Below are 27,908 nucleotides of genomic sequence, written 5' to 3'. Positions count from 1 at the left end.
TGAAAAATTGATTGAAGTATTGACGATACAAAATGTGGCTTATATTATTAGAGTGAGAAATTTATTATAAATAGAGGCTAATTCTGAAATGTCCAAAATAGAAAAACAAAACTATTTTTGTGGACGAAAGTAAGTATCTCGATTATTTATGTGATTGTGCTAACGATGTGGTGTATGGAGATTGCAATTATGGCCGGCGATGGTCGCAGAGAAGATGAAAGAAGTAAGGAAATGAAAATTAAAATGTTTTAATATGTGATATATTTGAAAAATAGATACGGCGATTTTGGTGGAAAGTGAGAACTCATCCTTGGTATTTTTATCATCTACGCAACCATTGTGGCCGGTAGGAAAATATAAATATTAAAATTTGGCATGTACTTAATTATTTTGTCATTTTTAGCATTTGTATATTTTTGGCTAAACATTATAACTTTAACTGTAGTGGTTTTTTTATTTCATTATTTTTGACTAAATATTTAAATTTTAATTGTAGTGGTTTTGTTATTTTTTTATGGGTAAATGAATATAAATTTAAAGGCTGAGCTACAGGGAGTGGAGGACTCAAAACCCGAGACATTTGGCACCAGACATTACCTCTCTACAGTTCGGCCAAGTCACATCACTTTTGTTATTTTTATTTCATAGGAAGGTGTAAATGGGGGAAATTATTAATCATTTTATTTAAAATAAAACAAATTAAAAAGGGTGATAACGAGTGGTGGTATTTCAGTAAATTAGCAAAGTACGTATAAAGATTAACGATCATGGATATCCGCACCCGATGCTTGCATGTAGGCACCAAATTTGTGAATAAAATTCATTGTCATTTGCAAAAAGCACACCTCTTATTAATAGGGGAGAAGACTAATCCCGATTTGTGTGCCTAAGGTACCTATGGTTAATGCATGAGGTCAAATGTCTAAGTTCTACTCTATCATGAAGCGTCCTTTAAATTTCTATTCATTTATAAAAAAAAACTAATTTCAATTTTCTTCTATATATGCTTATACTACTACAATATTCCTTGACTAAATAACTCAAGCCAAGCACATGCGCAGTAACACAAAAAAATAGTAATTTTTTTGAAAAGGTAAAAAAATTGGCTTTAAGCCTTCAACCATAAACAAGTCATCAAAATCTTTGAAGGGGCACACAACGGGGTTGAAGTGAAAGAGGAGAATTTTCTTACTTGGGCTCACTTGAACCGAATAAGAGAACTGAGAACGAGAAACATGTGCTGTTCGATCTGGGACCGGATCGTACGTGCCCAACACACTTGGGGCAGTTGATGTGCCCTTTATGTGCAGCAAGGATTAGATTTCGGGACGTACATCATCACCGAGCCATTCCCTTCTGATGCACAATGTGGAGCGCCACTCGAGCCACAGTTAACCAAAACATCACCTGCAGAAATGTCAAGGAAGCAGAAAAATGATTAGGTCAGCGAAACTGGAAAAAAATACATGAGAGTTCAAAGCTGAAAACTAGATACAGAAAAATTAGAACGGTCTCTTTCCCTATGTTCTGTTTCTGTACAAATTGTGTGTTTTGTAACTTAAAATAGGGCTTTTAACTTAATTGGGTAATACCCGATACTGGCAAACCCCAAACCCTCTCTACCCGACTTTTGCGGGTATCAGGTTGGGTTAGTAAATCCGTGGAGTTAAGATTGATTAATAGCCTCACAGTCTCTGCTGCTACCATATGAAACTAGCCTTATACATGCCTAAAAACTTATCTTCGACTCACCATTAATGGAGGGGATATCAGTGCTCCAAGGGGCTCTACCATTAGCATCAAGCCTCTGAATGTAACAATTCCAAAAACTGGCAACTAGCTACCTGCAGATGGGATTCTTGATTTCAGAATATTGACTCAAAAGTAGCAAAAAACCAAGAAAGGTAAAGCAATTTCATCATGAAATGAAATTTGTGCACTATGAAAGTTAAATTTCATAAAGACATCTGAATCGTAAATACTACACCAAATCTTCAAATTTTAGAAACTAGAAAAGGTTAAAGCTGTGATCTTTAAAAACAAATAAAACCACCAACCTCATAAAAAAACATGAGTGAAACAAAAGCCAAATATGAGCTGAAAATCACATGAACCAATCGTATAGCAAGAAGCCAGTTCTGGTATATCCTACAACTGTTGTTTCAAAGTTATCAAACTAAAAACTTACTACTATTATACTTATTGAACAGATTTCCAAATCATTTAGGTTCCTCTAAAATTGGAAGATCTAATTTGGAGAAAATATTTGTACAATAGAAGTATTGGAGTTGTATAACCAGCTCACGATAAAATTTCAGATTTCATATTAATTGAATGGAAAATTTTCTTTGGAATAACAGATAGCACAAAGCTGTAAATGAACACCCTTGCAGAAACCAAAGAATTGAAAATCACAAGGAAGAGTCTCTATATGAATCGTGTATATGTTTCAATGAGAAGGACAAGATGAATTCATTTTCATGCTATGGCATGAATGAGAATACATTCAAAATTGTTAAAAACAGGAAAAAAATTTACCCATCTCCTGATCCTTCATCAGCCATTTTTGTCTGTAATTCAGCCCTTGGCTTAGGTGAAAGCCCTTTCGAAAACATCTCTTCATCATATTTGCGAGCCATGTCAACCAAACCCTTCTGCAGCAAAACATCAATCAGAGCATTATAAGCACACTCATTCGGGCTCAGCCCATGTAAAGCCATCTTATCCCAGAGAATAAAAACAGGACGAAGGAAACCCCATCTTCCAAACTTCCTCATGAGCATGACATACGTGTCCATCCTTGGCCGGACACCACTATCTAACATCCTATCAAAATATCTAAGAATCTCGCGAGGCTTCTCAAGGCACGTGAAGAAGCAGTGGTATGTAACTATATTCGGCGGACAACCTTTTCTAGTCATGAGATCGAGCACCCTATGTGCTTCTCTATACCTTCCATTCTCGCACAAAAGCTTTAGAATCGTGTTGAAAGTTACAACATTTGGTGAACAACCTAATTCAGCCATCTCTTTGTAGAGCCTCACTGCCACATCAACCCCTTCTGAAATCCCAATAGCACGAATCACTGTGTTGTACGCCACCACATCCAGTTCAATACCCTTCTTTTTCATCTCCTTGTACAGCTTCACGGCCTTCCACGGCTTCCCACTTTTGTTTTGGATGTCCATATATATCGAGTACGAATACAAGTCTTTCTCCACACCCCTCTTATCCATCTCCTCCCAAAACTCCCTACACTTCCTCCACCACTCCATTTTAAACCAACCGCGTAGAATCATGTTATAATTTTTTGTATTTTCCACATTAAAACAAAGCAAAATGTCATGATATTGGCCGCCCCAACTTTTCTTGAAGCAGAGCTCTTCAGCCTCTATCACATGCTTGTACTCGCACAAAGCATCAATCAAATTCGAAAATGAAACTTCATCCCTCAAATTATAATCATTCGATCTAGCAAAAGCATCAATTGCTGCTTTAATAAGGCGAGCCGATACATAACGCTTAAACAACACCCTAAAAGTCGTGTGATCAGGCAAACAACATCCATTTATCCGCATTCTTTCAATAAGCTCCCAGGCGATTTCGAACTCGAAAAACTTACCAAGAATGTCGACAATCCGATTGAGTGTGTGAGCTGAGTGCCGGAACTCACACTCGGTTTCAACCCAATTGAAGAACTCCAGCGCGAGCTTCCAGTCATTGGCATAAGAATTGAGGGTTTCAAGAACTGTTTCCGGTTCAAAAATCGATTTTTCGAAGTGGGTCGGAGCCGGGTTGCCCGGGAAGCTGGTTGTCGGTTGGGTTCGAGGAGGATGCAGCGACACTCTGTGAGGAAATTGAGGATTGGAACGCGGAGAAGTGTGGTAAAGGAGGAGAATTTGAAGCTTCGAGAGAAGAATAGAGCGGCGTGAGCGGAAATGATGTAGTTTTGAGATGATTGAAGGAAGCATGATTTAAGGTTGACGATCAAAATGTCTGCAACTCGCGCTAGGGCAGAGCTCTTGTTGGTTTTAGTATTTTAAATTACAAATTAGTATGACTATAAATGTACAAAAAAAAATCCCCAAATTGCTTAGAAGGTAAAATCCATTCATTCCTCTTCAATCTCACTCTCAATCATGGCGGCTTCTCTGCAACTCAACTGCAAACCCTTCGCTCCTCTGCTACTTCACTCCAAGCCCGCCTCCAAACGCGTCCCTAGATTCTCCACTGTCCGCTGCTCCGCTGCCGCGCCATCCAAGAGCTACAACATCACCCTCCTCTCCGGCGACGGCATTGGCCCTGAAGTCATCTCTGTTGCTAAGAGCGCCCTCCAGCTCGTCGCCTCCCTTGAAGGTCGAAAACTCAGTTGCAACCGAGTTCAATTGAAATGAGTCATCTCTCCCTCTCCATTCTCTCTATCTCAAATTAATTAATTTGGTACTGAGAAGAACTTAATGGCAGGATTCGAGTTTAAGTTCAAGGAGGTTCCGGTGGGCGGCGCCGCCCTTGATTTGACCGGTGTGCCCTTGCCGGAAGAGACCCTTTCGACTGCAAAGGATTCTGATGCTGTTCTTCTTGGGGCTATTGGAGGGTAAAAATGTTATATTTAACTATTTTAGTAGTTAAGATGAAAAGCTACGGTGATTTCGAGCTTTGGTTATCTGTTATTTTTAGTTATGGTTTCGGATTACTACTTGAACTTTTGATATTGATGTGAAGGTATAAGTGGGATAACAATGAGAAGCATTTGAAGCCTGAGACAGGGCTGCTTCAGCTTCGGGCGGGTCTTAAGGTTTTTGCGAACTTGAGACCAGCTACAGTTTTGCCTCAGGTAAAATGTTCGAGCTGAGGCTGATGGTTTTACTGTACTATCCTTTTTAAATTTGAGATTTCTGGTAGTTTCGGGATGATTATTATTGACGACTAAACTACACAGACAAGGTTAGATGGATGTAGGATGTATTATGTCGAGTTTATGTGCTGTGATTGGCCTTCATTTCTATGGCAAGTTTCAAGGTTATGGTTTATTTTTAACACGCTTAAGTTGTAATTTTGGGCTGAAATAAGAAAGAAAAACAAACCAACCACACATTGAATTGGAAGCAAGAAAATGAATATTATGCAGCAATTTTCTTGGGCCTTATTGTTACAATGTTACTACATTTAATTTGGTGTTTCTCTGTATTAGGAGTATATTTAATGGTCAACTTTGCTTGTGTATTAGTTAGTGGATGCTTCAACTTTGAAGAAAGATGTCGCTGAGGGTGTGGATTTGATGGTGGTAAGGGAACTTACTGGAGGTTAGTTGTCTAATGGTCTTAATACTACTTGATTATGAAATATATCTTTGATATCATTTTGATGATACAGTTATTTTCATTGTATATCATTTGATTAGGCATTTATTTTGGCAAGCCAAGGGGTTTTAGTACAAATGAAAATGGTGAAGAAATTGGATTCAACACTGAGGTGTACAGCAGTCATGAGGTAGTCTTCTACGGAACCTTAGTTGACATGGTTAAAGGGAATGATTAAACGTCCGCTGCAGGAAGCAATAATCTTGTACCTCCTTAAGAAATATTTTTTCTATTAGTCGTTAATATTCGATTTTTGAAACTACTACTTATCTCAATGAATATTTTACAACATTGTGTGATTTTTATTGAGTAGTTCTTTTCTAATTCAGAATATATAACCATACTTTCTATCATGTGAATATCCTTTTTCAGATTGATCGCATTGCTCGGGTTGCATTTGAAACTGCTCGAAAACGTAGTGGAAAACTTTGTTCTGTTGATAAAGCTAACGTTTTGGAGGTAATTGACTCATTTTAATTTAATATTTCACATGCTTAGAGAAGAGAAACTAGTTGTCTAGTGGAGTATAATCATGCACTGATACCACCGGAGAAATTTTTTATCACGCCTGATCTCTTTATCGGTCAGTTGGTGGCTTAACGTGTTTTTCATTCACATGCTTTGTGTTCCAGCTCCTACCAATGCTTCTGCATGAAATCAACATGCTTCACTGAATCTAGAAATTTTCTTTGTAATAAACATGCATCACTTCATGAAAATTATTGCTTTGGTTTCAACTGTGCTTCATATATATTCAATGTGCCTGTGTAATTTTGTAATGGCCAGGCTTCCATGCTATGGAGAAAAAGAGTCACAGCCTTATCCTCAGAATACCCGGATGTTGAACTCTCACACATGTATGTTGACAATGCAGCCATGCAGCTTGTCCGAAACCCAAAACAGGTTCATGTCTTTGGATTTCCCTGTGTTAGATTTGTGATTATCAGAAGACATGAATAAATACAAGCCTACATTGTCATTGCAGTTTGACACTATTGTTACAAATAACATATTTGGCGATATTTTATCCGATGAAGCATCAATGATCACTGGTAGCATAGGGATGCTTCCATCCGCAAGCATTGGTGAATCGGTATGAGATGAATTATCTTCCTCCATTAAATAACTAACGGTATGTGTTTCCTTTTTTTATACATTTAACATTTGTAAACTGGACTTGTAGGGACCTGGGTTGTTCGAACCAATACATGGTTCTGCTCCTGATATTGCTGGGCAGGTTTGTCATAGCTTCCCTGATAAGACTACCATACCTTATCTTTTATTGTTATGTGGGGTTAACCGTATATATTTCAGGACAAAGCAAATCCGTTGGCAACAGTGTTGAGTGCAGCCATGCTTTTGAGATATGGTCTTGGAGAGGAGAAGGCTGCCCGTAGGATTGAGGCTGCTGTCTTAGACACTCTAGACAGAGGATATCGTACGGGTGATATATACTCAGCTGGACAGGTATCTCTCTTTGATGGAGTTCAGTTTTGTTTTAACCATTGCCTTTTGTTCTTTATTGCCTCTGGTTTTACATTCTTGCTGCTGAAAAGGCAAAAAACTGAACCAAGTGATCATTGAGAGTTTAATCTTTCCTGTTTATGACTATCACATTCTTTTGATTCCAGAAACTGGTTGGTTGCAAGGAGATGGGTGAACAAGTATTGAAGTCGATAGATAGTAAAGTTGCCACTCCCGTATGAGAAGCCGTCTGGCTAGATAACCCTTGAACGGAGATCGAGCATACCATCTTATCTTGCCATTTCCATCAAACTATTATGCAATTTGAAGGTGTTTTTTATTTTTCTTTCTTTTTTCTAGAGATTTAAACTGAGGCGATATTAAACTGTAGCAGAATGGATAATTGTTGGAATAAGAGTGGTCGTAAATTATCAATTGCAGTAACATGTATTGTTGTATTTTGTCTAAATGTGGACGTTTTGTAGCTACTCGAATACATGGTTACTACATTCTTCAGTTAAGTTCTAGTATTTTCAAAATAATTTCTACAGACTACTACAGATATAAAGAGTACTACTGCTATTTCGAATAATTGCAGCCGAAACGACTCAAATTTAAATGATAAATTTTAAAATTATATCTATAATACTCCAGTGTGTTGGTAAAGTGCGAGATCATAAGAAAAGTGATTAGAATATTATTTTACGAAAATTAAACTTGTCATGTTAGAAAGATAAATTTACTAGAAAATTTTGAAGATAAAGAAATTAAGACAAAACAAAATGTATAATAATAATAGTAATAGTAACTATTAATCAAAATAATTACTTCCCCCGTCTTTGAAAAGTATGAATATTTGGTTCGATACGGATTTTAATGCATAATTAGTAAAGTACGAGAAAGATAGAAACAAAAAGTTTATAGGCCATGTTTGGTTGCCAGGATTCTGTCTGAGAAAGCAATCTGATTCCTTAAATTTTAAATTTCTATGTTTGTTTCGGTTTTTAATCAAATTGGAAAAGTAATCAGAATCCGAGAACAGAGAAAGTTAGTACAACTTTCTAAGATTCTGAATCCTAACTTTTCTTAGGTATTCTTTTTCTCAGTTCTAGGATTCTTACATGTTTAAGCAATATATTATTATTATTATTATTATTATTATTATTATTATTATTATTATTATTATTATTAATGACAATGTTTTAAATATAAATTAAATTTATAAATACTTAATTTTACTATAATAAATAACTATAATTAAATTATCATAATTATAACTATATTTTATAATAATTCATAATAGAAATTAATAATTTATTAAATAATTTAAAATATAATTATATAATATAAATCATATAATAAATAATAATGATTGTAAATATAAATTAATAATTAATCAATAGAGTCATAGTGCAAATTTAATTTATAAAATTTATTCAATTATAATATCTGTAAATATTATAATTATAATAGAATAATTATTTTATTTATTATTATAATAAATGAGTATAATATACCATGTAACTATAATAATAATTAAATTATTATATATTAAGATGGATAATCCATATTTAAACTATACATCTTAGTAATTAATATAATAATATAATAATTATTATTTATACTAATAATTTATTAAAAATTGTACAATATTATTCTTCTTTAGAAATAAAAAAATAATAAGTATATTTTTAATTTGGTGTTTAAATTAAGTATATATTTAAATCTTGATATTTTTCAAACACAGGAAAGTAAAGTTACTAGAATTCATATTCCAGGGATTCATTTTCCCAGGAATCATTTTCCTTGCCAACTTTATTTTCCCGCCAACCAAACATGGCCATAAAGTATAGTTAGTAGAGAATAGGTTCCATCTTATTAAAACGAAAGAAGTTTCCAAAAAAAAAATGTTCATAATTTTTAGGACAGCCAAAAAAGAAAAGAATTAAGAGACCGCAGGAGTAATACTTTTGACATTTTTGTTAAACAAAATAAAGGTAGAAAATTGAGTGCTTCAAATAGGTATGAGTATCTAAAAATTGAGCTAAGCCCATTTAAATTAAAATTATAAAAAAAAATAAAAAATGAGCTGATACAAGGGCATGCATGTCAATAAATTGAGCTAACATCAACACTTATTTCAAAAAAATAAAAAAATATCAAGACTTATTTAATCCAAAAAATAAAGGAACATTGAAGAGTACTTAATATTAGAGTGCTTCTCCAATTGAACACATTTTTCTATTAATTCGTATATTTGTTATCAAAATTCGTATATTCCGTTTTTCACGTAATGTAATGCAAGCAAAACATTCATCATCATTCTGGAACACCATCTTCTTCTTCCTCATTTTCTCTGAAACGAATGAATTCCTCTTCGTTAGCTGCTATTGATTTCTCCAACAGCAGAAAAGAGGAGAGCATTTATAGCTGACGACAGTTTCTGCTTTCGTAATACAGTTTGAAAACAGGTGAGAACCCTATATCACTCAATTGCTTGATTTATACGAGTATATACCCACCGATGATCCCCTTTCATCGCCACACATTCTTCCCCGCCGCGTTGATTAAGTGGAAACAGCGAATGCGTTGTCAGATTTCACTCCTTTTTATTGGTTAAACGATCGAGCATTGTTATATTTAATCTTTCGTTTGTTCCTTTATTTTAGTGAATGCGATCCTCTAAATTCGTTTAATTCGAGCCTCGATTGCGATTTTGAAGAATTTTCCAATGTCTGGGCATCTGACTGCCCAGACAAACACGTTTTTAACACAGTTAGGCGTCTGCAGATAGTGAATTTTATTTAGGCTAATCATGTTTATTGACCCTGCTCTGTCCATATCATGATCATTCAATCGTTTTGGGAGGACTTATCTGGATCCTTCAACTTTTCTAAGCAATTTTCGGTTGTTTGTGCTGATTTATTTTCATCCATATGTGTTCTGTTTTTAGTAGACTTATTGTGCTAGTGCTAATAAGAGTTTAAACTTATTGCAGGGTGTGCAAATTTCTGAAACTCATAGCACAATCACTGCACACTGAGTGTCCCTGTGGTTAATGACTGGGTTGCTGTGAGCCGGTGTTACTTTGACACCTGCAATTAAGTTGATCATGAAGCGATATGTATACATAAATGATGACAACCTAGCAAAAGATATCTACTGTGACAATCGTATATCAAATAGAAAGTATACCATATTGAATTTTCTCCCCAAAAATCTATGGGAACAATTCAGGTTAGCGTTTATATCTCCTCTATAAAATATGTATACTGCTGCTTTCAACTTGATCTATTATTGGTCTTTAGTGTGGAGAGGTCAAACCCCAGCATGAACACATATAATTCTTAGCCGGTTATGTAGTATTTCAGTCACTGTATAATTCTTAGTCAGTTATGTAGTATTTCAGTCACTGCTACGAACTATACTTTTCTTTTTCCTTTTCATTTCCTGCTATGTTTTATTGGCTATAATCAGCAAACCTTGACCAACTGAGACCACGTTCATGGATTTATCTTTATGGACTCAATCTGTGCAATCATCTCTATTGGCAGCACCAGCATCTGTATTAAGTATTGTATTCTTTAATCCATAATGTGAGCTCTATCTTTTATTTGCAGCCGCTTTATGAATCAATACTTTCTGTTGATTGCTTGCCTTCAACTTTGGTCCCTCATCACTCCTGTGAATCCTGCAAGTACTTGGGGTCCTCTTATATTGATATTTGCAGTCTCTTCAAGTAAAGAAGCATGGGATGATTACAATAGACATCTCTCGGATAAAAAAGCAAATGAAAAAGAAATTTGGATTGTAAGGCAAGGAATAAGAAAGCTGGTGCGTAAACTGCCATCCGATTTGCTTTTCTGTTCTACTGTGGCATTATTTTACAGTTCTATCTTGAATTTGTTTTGAATTGAGTGAGATGGGTGCTCATTCTAGATCACCAAAATATGGTTTTACCAGGAAAGTTAAACAGGTGGATTTGTTTTTTAAAATCGGGGGGTAGTGGGCTGTTCACATCCTCAGTATTGCAGCGCTCTTGTTGGTTATAGTATACTTATCTCACCAGAAATGTTTGTAATGTATATGGAGATTACCTGTTCAACATTATGCATATACATAAAAGGGTGTAAGGCAACATTAAGAGTGCCCTGGGCATGCCATGTTGGCGTAAAACATTTTGTTTTTTTATTATCAATTAGTACTTGTAGAAACTGCTTGCAGTCAATTCATATCATGTGTCCAACAGGTCTTCACGGTCATGTATAACATGATTTTTTAGAGGTCACTGTTGCTGCAAATTGTTTTTCATAGAAATGCTTCTTGATTTCTCAACTTATATGATTGTCTTTTCTGTCTTTATCCCTTCGACTTTCTCATTTTGGTGATTTTTTTGGTTTCCTTAGATTCAAGCTCAAGACATTTGTATCGGAAACATAGTATGGCTCCGTGAAAATGACGAAGTTCCTTGTGATCTTGTGTTACTTGGCACGGCTGATCCACAAGGGGTTTGCTATGTGGAGGTAACCCCCCTCTCTATATTTAGATTAATTTGTTTATTATGAGGTGTTTGGATTTATTGTCCAAGTTATAATAAATGCTGATGTTCATCAGTCTGAGGACAGAATGTGTATGTTCACCTAATGTGTAGATGATAATGATGTGTTTGTATTCTAGACAGCAGCACTAGATGGTGAAACTGACCTAAAGACACGGTCAATACCTTCTGCTTGCATGGGAATAGATGTTGACTTGTTGCACAAGATCAAGGCAAGACATTTGTATGTTTTGAATTGTTTATTTACAATATCATACACATTATATTAATTCTTGTTCATGTGCCAGGGTGTAATTGAGTGTCCCAGTCCCAATAAAGATATTAGGAGGTTTGATGCAAACATGCGACTGTTTCCTCCATTTCTCGATAATGATATTTTCCCCTTGACAATAAAAAACACACTTCTTCAATCATGCTACTTAAGGAACACAGAGTGGGCATGCGGAGTTGCTGTATACACAGGTAAGTTTGTAAACCTTCAGGCACATTGAATAGAATAAAAGGTTGTCTTTCTGGTGACATCATTGGGACTGATAAAACATACTTGTAGTAGCTGTGTTAGTGGTTCATTAGTGTAGTCCATAGAGCAGTTTTCATCCATCTTTAGAGTCTTTCCTCTTTATTAGTTTGACACAAACGTCTTTACAAGGACATGCTGCAAAATCATTTTCCAATTCAAGAAACATTTTCATATCAACTTTTGTCTACTTGAGTCATGTTTTTGGCTCTAAAGTCTCCGTCTTTCTTTTTGAATCTTATCATGTCTATTTGACACTGCATAAAATTTCAATATCTCTTCGGCTCTGCCAATGACAAGAAGGGAGCTTCTGCATACTTCTAATTAATACACATTTTTTAGACGTGTGATTCACTTTTGCTTTGTTTTCATTGTTCTTCTCTGGACACACACCCAAACTTTCACTAGCTTTATAAGTTCCAAGGTCATAGCTCTCAACTTCTTTCCTGTACATTTTATTTCTGTATGCTGTAACGCCCCATCTATTTTTTATTTCAGGCAATCAAACCAAGCTGGGCATGTGTAGGGGTATAGCTGAACCAAAGCTTACAGCTGTAGATGCCATGGTTGACAAATTGACTGGAGCAATTTTCGTTTTCCAGATAGTTGTCGTCATTGTTCTGGGCATAGCTGGCAATGTTTTTAAGGACAAAGTAGGGAGGAAGGTATATCTCTTTAAAGATTGTCAATTCATTCTTGCTCTCAGTCTTAATTTATTAGTTCAATGTGCAAGAGAATGTTATCAAAAATGGGAATCCCACAATAACGTCTTGAAGCAAATATTATACTCCTAGTACTATGTTTTAGGGTGAAGTTTATTTGGTGAAGTTATAGTAAGTATTACTCCCTCCGTCTGCGGTTAGTTGTCTTATTTTGACTCGACTCGGGTTTTAAGAAAGGTAAAGGAAATAGGTAGAAAAATTTACTGGAATGTGTGCTCTACTTTAGTTTTATTATAAAATGTGAGTGAGAGGAATTAGTGGAACATGGGGTCCATTTACCAAAAGTAGTAAACGGTTAATCTGACAATTATTCGTGGACAGACAGAAAAGGAAATATGAGACAACTATTCGCGGACGGTGAGAATATAGTAATCTTTAAGAACTTAGCTTTGTTCAAGAAATTGTTGAGACGAAAGATGATGATCATCTTTGTTAATAATCTGTGTAACTATTTTAGGATGCTTAAATCTGTTATATACATTGCTAGCACACTGCACCTTTGATGTGCCTTGATTCCTTTTTTGCATCTGATGTAAACATCTTGATCTATCCTTTGTAGCTATGGTATGTCCAATATCCAAAAGAAGGTCCTTGGTATGAGCTTCTGGTCATCCCGCTTCGATTTGAACTACTTTGCTCCATCATGATTCCTATATCTATAAAGGTAAGCTTTTGAGTATTCTAATCATCCCATCTGATTTTCATGTCTCTCGATTAGGGTTCTGATGTCTGTACAATTAAACTTATTCCTTGGGGATGCTTATGTCTAAAGCTGATAATTGTACACTTAAAGAAACTAGAAAGAATAAATGTAATTCATTAAATGAATTCTACATGTGTTGCATGTCTCGATAACATTTACTCCCTCCATCTATAAAAAATAGAAACTTTTGAAACGGCACGGTTCCTACGTCATTAGAGAGAAAATGTTTCCTAAACTAGAAAGTTTCTATTTTTAAGGGACAGACCAAAATGGAAATAGTTTCTAATATTATGGATCAGAGGGAGTATGAACATATATGAGGACTGCTGAATGGTCTTTGTTGCAGGTGTCCTTAGATCTAGCTAAAAGCCTGTATGCCAAATTTATAGATTGGGATGTCGAGATGGTTGATCCAGAAACAGGGATTCGGTCCAATGCAGCTAAGTAAGAAACTGAGAATGAACTCATAACTACTGTTGCCTGATTGTACATGCAATTCTCATTTACTTATTGTTTTTCTTATTGTTGAAAGCCAAGCAATCAGTGAGGACTTGGGACAAGTTGAGTATATATTGACAGATAAGACAGGAACTCTTACTGAAAACCAAATGATCTTCAAAAGATGCTGCATAAGTGGGAGATTCTATGGGAATGAGAGTGGGGATGCCTTGACAGGTCGGTCTTGCAAATCTCCTCATGCATTAATCATAGCTCATTTGGAAAACATTATCTTGGATTAAGGATTACTAAAATAGATGGATGAGTCTTGAGATGCCATCATGTGTATCCAGGTTTAGTTTCCATAACAAAAAAAATGTAAGAGAGATTCAGGATGCCGTAGTGTCAGCTAAAGCAAAAATCCTAATTGGCTGATGCATGGTGTTTCTCTAGTATAATTCATTATGTAGCTTTTATTTATACCCAGATCCTGTGCTATACAGATGCACAACTGCTTAATGCTGTATCCACTGGGTCTGCTGATGTCATTCTATTTCTCAAAGTTATGGCAATATGCAATACCGTAATTCCCGTACGAAGGTAACTATTGCAATGTACTCATAAGATAATTCTTGCTGGAATGATACACACGCAAAGAAGAACAACTCTTCCTTTTATATCTGGTTATGAAGAATTATTTTCTCCTCTAGTGATATCTGGCCTACTTTTTCTGTGACTCTGTACAGCAAAAGTGGGACAATTTCATACAAGGCACTATCCCAAGATGAAGAAGCCCTTGTATGTGCTGCTGCTCGTTTGCGCATGGTTTTGGAGAATAAAAACGGAAATATTCTTGGTAAGCTTAGATGATATCAGGGGATGGATGGGTGATGGGCTTGAAGGGCCTGCCACCTGGCTTCCAAGATATCTGCAGCAAACATGTAGACACGTACACATACACATACACATACACATACACATACACATACACATACACATACACATACACATACACATACACATACACATACACATACACATACACATACACATACACATACACATATATATGCCTATTATGTAGAATATTAGTATTATTTTAGCCGTAGTGAACACGTTGTTACGACAAATTATGTAAAATTTTGAACCTTGTTATGTAGTCAACTTTGAGGTCAGGAACGAGGTTGTATTCCACTTACGGTGTACAATTTGTAAGGGATTATTGGGACAGTTGAACTTGAATATGAGTTAATTATATAATTTGGGCATCTTATATTTCCTATTTTAAATCAAAACTCGATTGGATTGACGTACTACAGTTTTCATAGTTGATGTACTTAATTTTTATATGAGATGCTTATAAACGTACCTGGCTGCAGATATTAACCTCAATGCATCTCCACTGCGATATGAAGTACTTGACACTCTGGAGTTCACATCTGACAGGAAAAGAATGTCTGTGGTGGTTAGGGAATGCCAAAGCGGGGAACTTTTCATCTTGTCAAAAGGAGCAGATGAAACTATTCTTCCTCTTACCTATTCTGGTAATCTCATTCTTATTTCCATTGATACTATTTCGGTTCTATTGGCAACAGTATTGCTGGGGGAAACTTCGTGTTGCTTGGTATAGGAATCTTTTAGCTCTGAACTTTTATGCATAGAATTTATATCAGTGCTCAGTTCCCCACTCTTTCCAAAAGTTTAGAATAGCCATCTTCTCACAATAATTTAAAATTTCTTCAATCTCCCTATTATTTTATCAAACTGGCTTATATATTGATCTTCTTGATAGAACTGATACCAAGAACGGATTCATTTGATCTGTATTCAAGGCTATATTCATGAAAAAGGTTCATTTCTGTGTCTTGATGGCTTAGGCTATAGGAACCTGGTCCAGATGCAGTGTATGAATCTGTATTGAATAACTCTGGGGTTGTGTCTTCTACTCTAGCTTTGTGATTCTAGACCTTATTGACTGTGCCCAGTTTGGCTGGTGAAAAAGGTTATGTGCATTTAGTATAAACAATGGAAGTTATAAAAAGCATGTTTCCTTCAACATGAACCGAGTACTTTTCATCTCTAATTGATCTCTCTGTTTCTTAATTTTCTGTAAATATCCACCATATTGTTCCTTGCACTCTATGATTGGTTCGTGCTAACTTAAAAGACAAAATGCATAAATCATCTTTTCAAAACTATTATCCTGACATTTTATTTGATTTTTGTTTCTCTCTTTTATCGTTCTATAAGCTTCTTGGCATATCTGCTCAATATGTTGGATTTATTTTATCTGTATCCTACAATTTCTTGTCTTTCTCCATGAATATCTTAGCTTTTGGCATTGTCCATGGTCCATGTTTAATTATCTTTTCTTCAGGAGGATGGAATCTTAATTGTAATATCTAACAGATAGATTGTGTCAGGGCAACAGGTTAGGACTTTTGCCGAAGCTGTAGAACAGTATGCTCAAATGGGTCTGAGAACATTGTGCCTTGCTTGGCGCAAATTAGAGGAGGATGAATATCAGGAGTGGACCTCAATGTTTAAAGAGGCTAATAGTACTCTAGTTGATAGAGAGGTAAAACAAGACACTACTTTCAGTTTTCCTTTTTCATTTTCTTAGGTTCCTATTTTCGCTCACGATTTCTGGCATTCTGCATTAAGTCAATTGTCTGTTTGATTGCCATAGAAATTGTACTAATACCACTTACTCTATTTTGCAGCGGAGAGTAGCTGAAGTCTGCCAAAGGTTAGAGCGTGATTTTGAGATCCTTGGTGTAGCTGCCATAGAGGATCGTCTACAGGTGACAATGTCTGCTCATGACCCCTTACAATTTGAGGGTCATACATGTATTTCCATTTTTCACAAACCTATCTAATCTGTTGAACAAGGTGTTTTACCTGCACTTCTACTTTGATAATGATGCAGGAGGGTGTTCCGGAGACAATAGAAACTCTTAGGAAAGCTGGAATAAATTTTTGGATGCTGACTGGAGACAAGATGAGCACAGCTATACAAATTGCTCTTTCTTGCAATTTTGTGTCCCCAGGTTATCTTTTTTCAGATCTTCACATATTTCTACTGTGATAATGGTTTATAATGAACAGTTCAACAGATAGATCATGTGAGCTATGCAAAGACAACTCTCTGAAGTTTGGGGAAAAAAACAGGGATATTCTTAAGGTTATTGCAGAAATTGTTAAAACTGGCGGACACCTTCTGGAAATATGTTAGAGATTAAAAGACTTAGTTATTATAAATATTGATATTCCTAGAGGCCTATTGGCTATCTGTGGAGTTCTATTTCTTCTCCAATTCGGCATTGATTCATTCTTGCTATTGATAATATATGCAAAGAAAACTCGATCAAACTCATATAACATTATCTCAATTGTCCATCTGACACAAAATTCATATGCAAGATTTAACATTGATAGTATTCTTTTAAGAATATGTTTGTTGTCAGCCTTCTGCTGGACCTTTTGTACCTGATGCTTCTATAACTATAGCTTTTTTGTTATTCTACTAAATCGTGTTTCAAAATTCAAACTACTTTTGTGCATCATTAACAGAGCCTAAAGGTCAGCTTCTGATTATTGATGGGAAAACTGAGGATGAAGTATGTAGGAGCTTGGAGAGAGTTTTGCTAACTACGAGAATCACAGAGTCTGAATCCAAGGTATGATTTTTCCATTTTTTCTGAAACTAGATTAACTGCAATCTTTGACCACTTGGTTTTTTATTGTAGCAGGATGTAGCTTTTGTTGTTGATGGCTGGGCTCTTGAAATTGCCCTCAAGCATTATCGTAAACCATTCACAGAACTTGCGATTTTGTCAAGGACAGCTATTTGCTGTCGTGTTACTCCATCCCAAAAGGCACAGGTGTCTGACTCAACTCTTGTAACTAGTTTCTGCATCTGGAGGATAATATTATAGTTAACTATATGCTTGGATTTTTTTTATGGCATGGAATTTATGAAATACCATGGAAAGGTATGCATCTCCAAGCCTCTATCGCTAGTGATTATTCTGGAATCTCCATACTTTCCCAAAAATTATGTTCTGTGCAAGAAAGCTTTGTCTAACTATGTAGTTTAATAGTCTTAGAAAGTATTAGAACCTATATGCTATTGCTATAAATGGCAAACGTTGGTGTCTGTGGTCTTGTTCATTGTATGCTACGTATCCCTTGTGACTATACAAAAAGTGTGATGCTTTTCCGTCCATTTTTCGAACCCCGAGAAAGAAAATATAATACATGTAAGGGGTGGTTATATTAACACTTTTCCCCCATATAAATTATTAACCATGCTTATTTGTGTATTATTCACATACATTAATGCTTTATTTACATTATTCATGCTTATTTCATATTCATGGTTTTCATACTGTATTACATTACTGCTTATTTTTATGACAGTCGTAGAGCATACAAAATCATTAGTACAGATTGGTTTTCAGTTGACACAGGGGGGAGTTTTTATTTGGTCATCTGAAATTCTGTACATACATTTCCCTTGAAATTAGTTTTTCTTTCTAACTGGAAGAACCATTTGGCTGTACATACATATCCCTTAAAAGTATCACTGAAATTCATTTTTTTCAGCTTGTAGAACTTTTGAAGTTATGTGATTACAGAACTCTGGCCATTGGGGATGGTGGGAATGATGTGAGGATGATTCAACAAGCTGACATAGGGGTTGGCATCAGTGGAAGAGAAGGACTGCAGGCAGCCAGAGCAGCTGATTATAGCATTGGAAGTAAGATATTTGTTTATGTATTTCCTGCATTGTTTGATGGGTTAAATAACATATCTAGAACATGATTTACTGAATCAATATTGTGTTTTCTGATGAGAGCTAGGTGAATCTTTTTGCCCTTCTACTCTGACTTACTTTTAAAACATATGAGACTTCCATGTATGTTTGTCAGTACTGAAAAAAAAAAACTATTTGGCTTTTGCAGAATCCTTTTAATAAGCACGTCCTGATATAGCTTAAAGTGTAATTAGACTATATGTTTTGTTCATGATCTGGGCTATGCTACTCAAATGTACACGTGCATTGTACTGTTGAAATATTTCAAATCTTCGCTCTTTAGAAATTGAGTTGTCTTTCCTTTAAGAATCAATTGTGCTTTTGCTTGAATTTGGATTGAAAGTTATGTTTCTGTACTTTTATTCTAGTAATACTTCAGAAATTTATCTTTGTGGACTTACGTCACTCACAGTAATTAATATATGTTCTTACTAAAATTTGTTATACCCCCCATATTCTTCACGTGCAGAATTCCGATTTTTGAAAAGACTGATACTTGTGCATGGGCGCTATTCATACAACCGAACTGCATTTCTTTCCCAATATTCTTTCTATAAGTCATTGCTGATATGTTTCATCCAGATTTTGTAAGTTGTTTAACTTCCTCATATACACTCTCTTGAGAAGCAAATTAGTAGTATAAGATTTACTTGTGTGCTAACAGTACAATCTTCCAGTTTCTCTTTCATTTCAGGCGTCTCAGGAACCAGTCTTTTCAACACAGTCAGCTTGATGGCTTATAATGTGTTTTACACTAGTGTTCCAGTTCTGTTCAGTGTTCTCGACAAAGATCTTAGTGAAAGAACTGTAATGCAACATCCCCAGATACTATTTGATTGCCAGTCAGGAAGGTTCGCTTCATTACTATCTCAAAAGATATTCCATTTGTTTCCAATTGCACTTGCAGTTAAATGACTTCTGAATTTTCTGTTCTATTGTTGCTTGCTTCTTGTACCTTGGCTGACCGGACTAAAACTGAAACAGACTTCTTAACCCAAGCACATTTGCTGGATGGTTTGGGCGGTCCCTTTTCCATGTGAGTGTCTTTTGAATTTGATGTCTTTTCCTATTCTTTTTCTTATATAATGATGAGTACTATTACACCAACTACTCGCCTTTTAAAATACATTTGTTTTCTAACCTATACATTAGTATGCTGAAGTTTCATCTTTGCTTAATAATGAGTACTTGATACTATATGATTCTCTAGGCAATTGTTGTTTTCGTCATCACCATACATTCCTATGCTTTTGAGAAAAGTGAGATGGAGGAGGTAGCAATGGTTGTAGTTTCTGGATGCATTTGGCTGCAAGCATTTGTCGTTGCATTGGAGACCAAGTGAGCAGTTTATTTCTCTTGTTCTTGTTTATGCATACTTACAAAAACTGTGCTGATAGTGAGCATGAAAAAAAATTCTACATTCTTCACTGACCTTAGTATTCCCACACACACTTTATTTTCTTTCCCTGCAAAGCAAACTTGTAGAGTTAATCATTTCCAATTTTAAGTTGTCTAACCAAAAAATTGGCTGTATAGTTTGTAAATTACCATTATGCTAACTGACACTGACTATATTTGAGCTTGATTGACCCAAATTCACTCTGGTTGTTGTAGTTCTTTTACGATTTTTCAACACCTGGCAATCTGGGGCAATCTTGTTGCTTTCTATGCCATCAACTGGATTGTTAGTTCCATCCCAACATCAGGAATGTACACAACAATGTTTCGCTTGTGCGAGCAGCCGTCTTACTGGATTACAATGATTGTGAGTCATCTTCTGCATTCTATTGTCTATTTACTGCTGTTACTAATATACACTACAAGTCTACAATGCCACACTCGTCTAAACACTACTATTGCATGCTATTCTTCAATAACCAATTGTATCATTTTGTCAGATTGCCTGAACTCTCTCATGTATGTGCTAACCAAACGCCTAATTTCTATTTCAGCTTATTGTAGCAACAGGAATGTGCCCTGTTCTGGCACTGAAGTACTTGAGATACACGTATAGGCCGAGCAGAATAAACATACTCCAGCAGTTGGAACGTTTGGGAGGGCCTATCCAGTCGTCGGGAATCATAGAGCCTAAGTCCAGATCCTCCTTGGACACTGATTCTGTACATGAACCTCTCTTATCAGAATCGCCTAGTGCCACCAGACGCTCTGTCGGACCTGCACAGAGGTCCGATTCTTTCCGGTCACAGTCCCCACCCGATTCTACTCATACAAGAAAGGATAACTGAGCTTCATCATTCTTCAAGGAGGCATATACATGTATAGAGACTTAGTTAGCATTGAGCCGTCATACTTCATTTCTGTTGGTTAGACTTAGGAGCAATTATTTGAGTCCAGAATTTTTTAATACAATGGCTCACTTTTTTGGATTTATAGCTTAGAGATCATTATTAGTTGTATATTTCGTTACTTAAGTCTACACCTTAGAAATTAAAACGCTAGCATATAAGATGGTAGATGAGAGTACATTATCTCAAGGCCCAGTTCCAATAAAATTATGTAGATAAAATGTCTGCATATAACTTTTTCTTGGAGCACCTCGTTTAAATTAACAACAAATAGTTGGTCTTTTTTCTTAGTAGTTGTACAATTTATATATGCAAAATATTCATGTTATTTAATATAAATAACATAGAGACATCGACATAAATAACTATCAACAATATAGTTGGTAAATTGTTTTTGCTCCAATTGTGTATTGGGATTGGATTTTCTATTTTTCGACGCCCGAAACTTTCGCTACCCAACATAACAAAAAACAAGCATAAAATCTCCCAGTCCAAAGACTGTTTCTCTTGGAAAGCCAACTTTCATATTTTATCATCGAATTATTTTGTTCTTTTCAATTCTGAAAGAATATTAGTATTAAGTTTATTAGTAGGCACCATAGGCAATGGTCGTCGTAGACAGACATTCCTTTTTGTTCCATGTGAAATGTTGTTGGTATATTCAAAATTTGGATCAATCCAATTTTCGTTCCCTCATTGGGAAAGTGCCCAAAACAAGCAAACAATTTTATTTGCATTGCCACATGAAAAGATTGTGGATTTTTTGTGTTTGGAAGTTTGCAATGAGCTAACTTGTAGCTGTGGTTGACAACATCTTTACCATTTATATCTCATTTATTCGTTTCTTGGGACTTGACGTAATCAAATAAATGGATATAAATGTGTAAGTAGTTGAAGGTCAATTGCAGTTTATTGAAAGGTCATCTTGGCCAAGAAGACATATTATAACAAGTGTTAATTGATTTAAATAGATTTTAAATTGTGTTCGAAATTACAAACAACCATTACTATAGACTTCATGAGACTTAAGTCTATAAACATCTAAGTATAGGAGTTCAAATCGCATCCCACCCTTTTCATAAGTTACAAGAAAAAAAGCACTACATATATCTATTTAAATCATAAAGTTAATTTAATCCAATCTCATAATATTTGAATACGAGTACATAATTTTTTTAAAATGTGTCTCAATTGGCTTATCCATGTAAAAAACAATGTCTATAGTGATGCTCAAAACAATATTGTTTAATTAAAATGAGAAAAATACTTATTTTAACAAAACAAGGTTATTAATTTCTAGCTGTCACCAAAAGATATCATTTTCTATTCAAATAAAATAATCAAGAAAACATGAAACTTCATGATTTCATATTCTTTTTTGAACATTACTAAAATTGATCATAATTGGATTAAATTTCATAATTTAAATAGATATTATCCCCCCAAAAAAATAATAGGCTCGTGACTTTTTCAAATTTAATACACTCCATATAGAAAGGGTTATTGAGAGTAGCAATAAGAATAAATTTATTTTATACAGTATTAAAATCAAAACTACTAGTAATAAATTTGCGTTCCCAAACAACAAAAATTACAAGCAAAGTTAACCATCAAAGGTCCCTTCCACTTTCACCAAAAATATATATCAAATCCAGTTACTATATTTTGTCCCCAAACGTTGTTTTAGTCTACGATTGCAATTTCAGGAGAATTTGGACCCTACTGCTGATACATGATCACAACCGTTGATTATGCCATGCACAAAACTGCGGATCTTGGTTGTCAGAAACATGGTCTTTACACGGTGGATTTGAGAGGGAGCACGCGGTTCCTTTTGTGCACCCAATACCACCGGAACATAGCTCGGTTAAACGGAGTAATCATAGCCGTAAGTAATAGGCATGCAGCCTAACAATCCATTTATTGCCTCATAATTGACGTAACGCTGACGTTTACCGTCCAACAGCTTACCTAATCCAACGCCTGCAGTGCTACAAAATTATTAGGATCGGTTCATCTTAATCCTATGCTTATTCACATACTCTTCATAGATCCATTTCGTCTTTCCATTTTTCAGGCACGAAATTTTAAAAAAAATTAAAATTTATTAATTAAGCAAAAAGATAAAAGAAATACGAAGAAAAAAGTAAAAGAAAAAATGTTAAAAATGAAATAACTCAACTTAACTTGAAACATAAGTACATTAGTAAAAGGAATAGTACAAATTAATAAAAGGAATACAAATAACTTAACAAGGAATGAAGGAGGTACGACAATTGGTGTAAAAAATGGTGCAAAAAGTGTTGCAACATGAGTGTGCATATATGTTAAGTTGTGGGTGCCCACGCCATAAGCTGATCAACATCACATCCGCCTTGTCCAATGGATCTTTAAATTATGGACGGATGGAGTATATAATAATAGTACTTTTTATGGAGTAATACTTATTCGTTTCATAGAAAATGACTCATTTCTTAGTCGGTATGAGATTTTATACAACTTTATTTTGTATGCTAAGTGAAGAAAATAAGTAAGTGAGAATAAAGTAAAATTAAAAATATTTCCATTTTTAATAATGTGTCATTTTGATTGTGACAAACTAAAAAAGAAAGTATATCATCTTAAGTAGATAGTAGGGAGTACTTAATATTTATTATAGATACAATTATTAGAAATTCTATAATTCATTATAGTATTTATATTTTGCAATGAATAAATGATGGGAACAATATTATTTAGTAGGTGATGTAAAACGGTGATAAATATATCACCGACTGTCAAGCAAAGCACATCACCATGGATTCTGGTCTTGTCCTATTTGATTGGAATATCTTACATTCTCCATATCTATTTCTATAAAAATACGGAGTACTATTTGATTTGATATTAAAAACGGAGTATATTTTATTTACTAACACACGTCATTTATAGTATTATAAATTATATTGGTACTACTATAAATTAAGAGCAAATAACCGTTTTGTATATTCCCATCAATTCTAAGGATCTAGTTTTGTCGAGAATGTAAAAAATGCAAATAAACTGGGACTTGTATCACCCGATTTATATATGTACAGTATAGGTGTGTGTAAACTGAAAGACGAAAAATAAACTTCTACTTTAATTTTGTTGTAGTGTTCCCAAAATGCATATAAACAATTCCGGCTTTTCATGTTCTATTAAATTTTAATGAAATAGTAGGAAGAATTTAGACAAGAGTTTTATATCAGAAAGAGAAAACCTTTCTAGATTCAAATTAATCGAATAAACATTATTTTATTCATGATTCGTGATAATTCGCTTTGCAATTTTTGGCTATTTTTACAAATAATTTGTATAATTCATTGAAATATTCACGGACTTTTATAATGTTAAACATTTGAATGTGACATAATATTTGTAATTTTCATTTTTAAATTGTGTTTTATTTAAAAAATCTACTAGTATTATTTAACTTATCAAACATTAAATTTCATTCGTCTTTACGATGATTCTAACAACCACCGCAAAATGTATCTTCGGTTTCTACTACAACTTATCCGCTTCTTTATATGCAGAATTATTAACACTGATTTGAACTCTCAATATTGAAATCATGGATGTTTCACTGCATGCACGCATAGCACCACATGTGATGCACATGAAGTCATGCCTCGATCACGCGATTTCTTGCACTATTATTTATTTATTTTTTAAACTTCTTTATTCAATTAATTATATAATTGATTGTGAAAATATTAGCATAGTACAAAAGCACATACTCCCAATAACCACAAACTTTCAGTAAGAGATTTAAGGAAATGAGGTTTTGTTAGTAAAGTGGAAAGTGAATAAAGTAAGAGAGTAGTTAATAAAATAGAGAAAAAAAATAAGAGAGAGTACCAAAAAAAAGGAAATGAGTCACTTATCTTGGAACGTCCCAAAAATGAATATGAGTCATTTATCTAGGGACGGAGGGAGTATTGATTTTAGGAGTACTCCCTCCGTTTCACTATATATAGTTGAGTCATTTTACCATTTTAGGAAGTTTCTTCATAGTTGAGTCATTTTCTTATATGGTAATTTTTTTCTCTTTCTTACTTTACTCTCTCTTACTTTATTCTCTCTATTTTATTCACTTTATATTTTATTCTCTCTATCTTTTCCTCTCTCATTTTTATCTACTTATTTAATACATCCAACATTACTTTCTAAAACTCCACGCTGAAAAGTTTCGCCTCAACTATAGTGAAACGGAGGGAGTACTATTTTTGACGGATGGATTTGATATTCTAATAACTCACTTTACTCAATGCTCACATTCCACTAACTTTTCAACCATTTTTATATGACAAAGTCAAACAAGTTTTTAGCATTAGTAGCACTGATGAGAAATGAGACTTCTAATTGGGATGAAAAGGAGTATATATAATCTAATAATTAAACATTTTTTTGTTAGCAATAGAAAAACTGGATATAAAAATCGGTCCGAAACTGGTTTATGAACACCAAAACAATACTACTCTCTTTGTCTATCATTAGTAGTCCCACTTTACTATTTAAGTTCGTATGCTATTAGGAGTTTTAGTTTACTCTTACTATAAATTGTAGCTAGACACGTTAAACCATATTTTACACTAACTCGTTACACTCACATTCTTTTATAAAATTAATAGTACTGCGTAGAAATGAATATCACATTTCACATCCCTTTTTCACCCATTTTCTCCATATTTTTTAAAATGAGAGCCTTGAGAGCGGAGAGATGGATACATTTAAATAGAGCGCGATGTAATGTGAAAAGTAGAAAATAGAGAAAAAAATGAAAGACAGCAATGTGGAAATGCAAGAAAACGTCCCTTTATTCCCAAAACAAGAAGACCCTCATCACCACTTGTACTTCCGTCCCGCTCTCGAAGGAATAGCCGCCGTCGTCGGCGAGCGCATCCTCTTCGGCGCCGCCGCCGATCCGCCGAGGAGCTACAGGGGCGTGCGGAAGCGGCCGTGGGGGCGGTGGTCGGCGGAGATTCGCGACCGCATAGGGCGGTGCCGCCACTGGCTCGGCACCTTCGACACGCCGGAGGAGGCGGCGCGCGCCTACGACGCCGCCGCGAGGAGGCTGCGTGGCTCCAAGGCGCGGACCAATTTCCACGTTCCTTCCGTCCTCCCGGAGCCGTGTTCGCCGGAGAGGAGGAAGAGGAAGAGGGTTTCCGGTGGAGGAAAGGCTGCCTCGGTTGTGACGTCGGCGGCGCACCTGTTTGGGCGGGATCCGGCGGAGGAAGGCGGCGTTAGCTTGGAGCTTGGTTTGAAGATGGGTTGATCTCGATCAATTAATCAAATTTGCATATTTAAGTAGTGTGACTTTAATTAGTGTTTTGTTTTGAGTAATTTAGGGTTTTGTTGGGGCATGCATCTTGTTACATCCCATTTGCCACCACTAATGTGTAGTATAAAAGCTTTAATTGTGATTTCTAGTTATTTTTCATGTGTGTGAAATTTAATGATGAAATTATCAAGAATAAGGCCTATTATTGTGGGGGGCGGCGAAACACACTAGTGCTGTACATATCAACCTCGACTTATGATTCAATTTCTTGTGACACTGTGTTGTACCATTAAAAGTACTTCAAATTGTATCAGCAATACCTTTTCCAATTTCCAAGCACTATGGAAACTGGATATATATTGCCGACACACAAGGCATTCTTTGCAAGTAACAAAACATAATCGACACACAAGGCAAACAATACAATGTTAGCTCATCGCACGAAACATAATCGAGAATACTGACAGTTGGGAATTCATCGGTTTAGCAACAATATTTGTATGATGCGTGATATTTCTCGACAATGGCTATTACTGACGGATTTTTAGAATTTCTTTGGTATACTCTCATTTTAGTATAGTATGGATACTGAATAGTAGCAGTATGTTGGTTTTCCCCTTTGTTATAAAGCATAGTATGTACATGTTTCCTTCGTAATGAGGGGACCTCAATTAATAAAAAATTTCGGGCATCCATTGCAGATGTCGGGCGGCGGGCGCGCCCGAGGACGACCGAACATTCGGTCGCGACCGATCTCTCGCCCGATCCATTGGGCGTAAGATCGGGCGCCCATTGCGACAAAACGCCTGAGCCCGATCTTAAAAAAAAAAATTATAAAAAAATTGATTTTTAATTATAAAAACCGATTTTTTATTCTAAAAAATCGATTTTTAAATTAAAAAATCATTTTTTAACTTGAAATAAAAACCTATAATTTCACAACTATCCATACTAAAAGACGGATCCGTGAATTAGTGAAAGAATATATTTTGTAGAATATAATCCTTCACACTAAATGAGCAAGTTTTGCATTACTTGAGTAAATCTTTTATAGATAGGTTTTTAACTCCAAATTTCTTTGTGATTTCGACGTGGGACAATTAGTTTTACACTTAAAAAACAGTTTTTTGTTGCTTTATGTAAAACTATAGAGGTTGTGTTCAAGCCCCAAACTCGACATATTCTTTTTATTTTGACCTTTATTATTATACTTTTCCCATTTTATTCGATTAATGTAAGTGCTTTATTTAAATTTATTGTGTTCTATAATAGTGTATTTATATTTTTATATTTTTTATTTGATTAAAATTAAATATAAAATTTATAAATTCTTTTTTTAAAATTAAGTAATGCATGATTTTCATTTAATTTAGTATTTAATTTTTCTATTTATAATATGTGAAAATATAAAAAAAAAATAACATTAAAATTGAAATGAAAAATGGATAAGAGATAGGGCATCACTATGGCTCCATTATTGCAGAAAGATAGGGCATGCTGATGTGGCAACCACTAGGGCTCCTCCCACTAGGGCATCCATTATGGATGCTCTTACTAGTATTGTAATTAATAGGACATGACAAAAAATAATTGCAAAATAATCAAAAATATAAATCAATAGACAAATAAATTATTTTAACTCAATTCAATATGATTCGAATTCATATCCGATGATTATTTCAAACTAGAAATTTCACTATATCGATCGAATGCAAA

The 27,908-nt window shown here is 34.9% G+C and overlaps 4 protein-coding genes across 5 annotated transcripts; 3 read left to right on the top strand and 1 right to left on the bottom strand.

Annotated features, from left to right (window-relative positions):
• Positions 1-1,061: 1,061 nt before the first annotated feature.
• Positions 1,062-3,971, bottom strand: LOC125205379 (pentatricopeptide repeat-containing protein At1g80550, mitochondrial-like). The gene is made up of 3 exons (XM_048104271.1): positions 2,539-3,971; positions 1,753-1,844; positions 1,062-1,407 (listed from the first exon to the last, which is right to left on the bottom strand). Exons 1-2 carry the CDS (start codon positions 3,969-3,971, stop codon positions 1,841-1,843), a joined length of 1,437 nt encoding a protein of 478 aa, XP_047960228.1. The 3' UTR covers positions 1,062-1,407; positions 1,753-1,840.
• A 168-nt stretch (positions 3,972-4,139) lies between these two features.
• LOC125205381 (3-isopropylmalate dehydrogenase, chloroplastic-like) lies at positions 4,140-7,268 on the top strand. The gene is made up of 11 exons (XM_048104273.1): positions 4,140-4,356; positions 4,465-4,594; positions 4,723-4,834; positions 5,228-5,303; positions 5,402-5,490; positions 5,733-5,819; positions 6,147-6,263; positions 6,346-6,453; positions 6,544-6,597; positions 6,675-6,827; positions 6,992-7,268. The coding sequence occupies exons 1-11, from the start codon at positions 4,140-4,142 to the stop codon at positions 7,064-7,066; spliced, it is 1,218 nt and encodes a 405-aa protein (XP_047960230.1). The 3' UTR covers positions 7,067-7,268.
• Positions 7,269-9,127: 1,859 nt separating this feature from the next.
• On the top strand, positions 9,128-21,177 carry LOC125205376 (phospholipid-transporting ATPase 2-like). 2 transcript variants are annotated; one of them, XM_048104267.1, is made up of 25 exons: positions 9,128-9,295; positions 9,823-10,061; positions 10,445-10,658; positions 11,231-11,347; positions 11,502-11,594; positions 11,670-11,844; positions 12,398-12,564; positions 13,181-13,285; positions 13,671-13,768; positions 13,857-13,999; positions 14,266-14,362; positions 14,509-14,618; positions 15,142-15,306; positions 16,186-16,340; positions 16,486-16,566; positions 16,692-16,812; positions 17,336-17,442; positions 17,515-17,646; positions 18,371-18,524; positions 19,051-19,168; positions 19,259-19,432; positions 19,566-19,617; positions 19,792-19,919; positions 20,196-20,346; positions 20,534-21,177. In XM_048104267.1, exons 2-25 carry the CDS (start codon positions 9,937-9,939, stop codon positions 20,825-20,827), a joined length of 3,276 nt encoding a protein of 1,091 aa, XP_047960224.1. In that variant the 5' UTR covers positions 9,128-9,295; positions 9,823-9,936; the 3' UTR covers positions 20,828-21,177. The 2 variants fall into 2 exon arrangements, with proteins under 2 accessions (XP_047960224.1, XP_047960223.1); XM_048104266.1 differs by lacking the exons at positions 9,128-9,295; positions 9,823-10,061; positions 10,445-10,658; positions 11,231-11,347; positions 11,502-11,594 and having other exon boundaries at positions 11,679-11,844; positions 17,512-17,646.
• A 4,452-nt stretch (positions 21,178-25,629) lies between these two features.
• Positions 25,630-26,344, top strand: LOC125205385 (ethylene-responsive transcription factor ERF084-like). Its single transcript, XM_048104276.1, has one exon. The coding sequence runs from the start codon at positions 25,689-25,691 to the stop codon at positions 26,184-26,186; it is 498 nt and encodes a 165-aa protein (XP_047960233.1). The 5' UTR covers positions 25,630-25,688; the 3' UTR covers positions 26,187-26,344.
• The last annotated feature ends 1,564 nt before the right edge of the window (positions 26,345-27,908 follow it).

The sequence above is a fragment of the Salvia hispanica genome, chromosome 2 (assembly GCF_023119035.1).
Source record: "Salvia hispanica cultivar TCC Black 2014 chromosome 2, UniMelb_Shisp_WGS_1.0, whole genome shotgun sequence".
NCBI classification, from domain to species: domain Eukaryota; kingdom Viridiplantae; phylum Streptophyta; class Magnoliopsida; order Lamiales; family Lamiaceae; genus Salvia; species Salvia hispanica.
Note: the sequence above shows the minus strand (reverse complement) of the source record. Positions and strands in the feature narration are given on the sequence as shown.

What these genes read in the sequence shown, in the direction of transcription:
- LOC125205379 (XM_048104271.1), bottom strand. Translation starts at nt 3,971, where the DNA reads ATGCTTCCTTCAATCATCTCAAAACTACATCATTTCCGCTCACGCCGC.
- LOC125205376 (XM_048104267.1), top strand. Translation starts at nt 9,937, where the DNA reads ATGAAGCGATATGTATACATAAATGATGACAACCTAGCAAAAGATATC. An exon ending in GTACTCTAGTTGATAGAGAG is followed by an intron (nt 16,341 to 16,485) that starts GTAAAACAAGAC and finishes TCTATTTTGCAG; the next exon opens with CGGAGAGTAGCTGAAGTCTG. An exon ending in TTGGGCGGTCCCTTTTCCAT is followed by an intron (nt 19,618 to 19,791) that starts GTGAGTGTCTTT and finishes ATGATTCTCTAG; the next exon opens with GCAATTGTTGTTTTCGTCAT.
- LOC125205381 (XM_048104273.1), top strand. Translation starts at nt 4,140, where the DNA reads ATGGCGGCTTCTCTGCAACTCAACTGCAAACCCTTCGCTCCTCTGCTA. An exon ending in ATAAAGCTAACGTTTTGGAG is followed by an intron (nt 5,820 to 6,146) that starts GTAATTGACTCA and finishes TGTAATGGCCAG; the next exon opens with GCTTCCATGCTATGGAGAAA. An exon ending in CTCCTGATATTGCTGGGCAG is followed by an intron (nt 6,598 to 6,674) that starts GTTTGTCATAGC and finishes TATATATTTCAG; the next exon opens with GACAAAGCAAATCCGTTGGC.
- LOC125205385 (XM_048104276.1), top strand. Translation starts at nt 25,689, where the DNA reads ATGAAAGACAGCAATGTGGAAATGCAAGAAAACGTCCCTTTATTCCCA.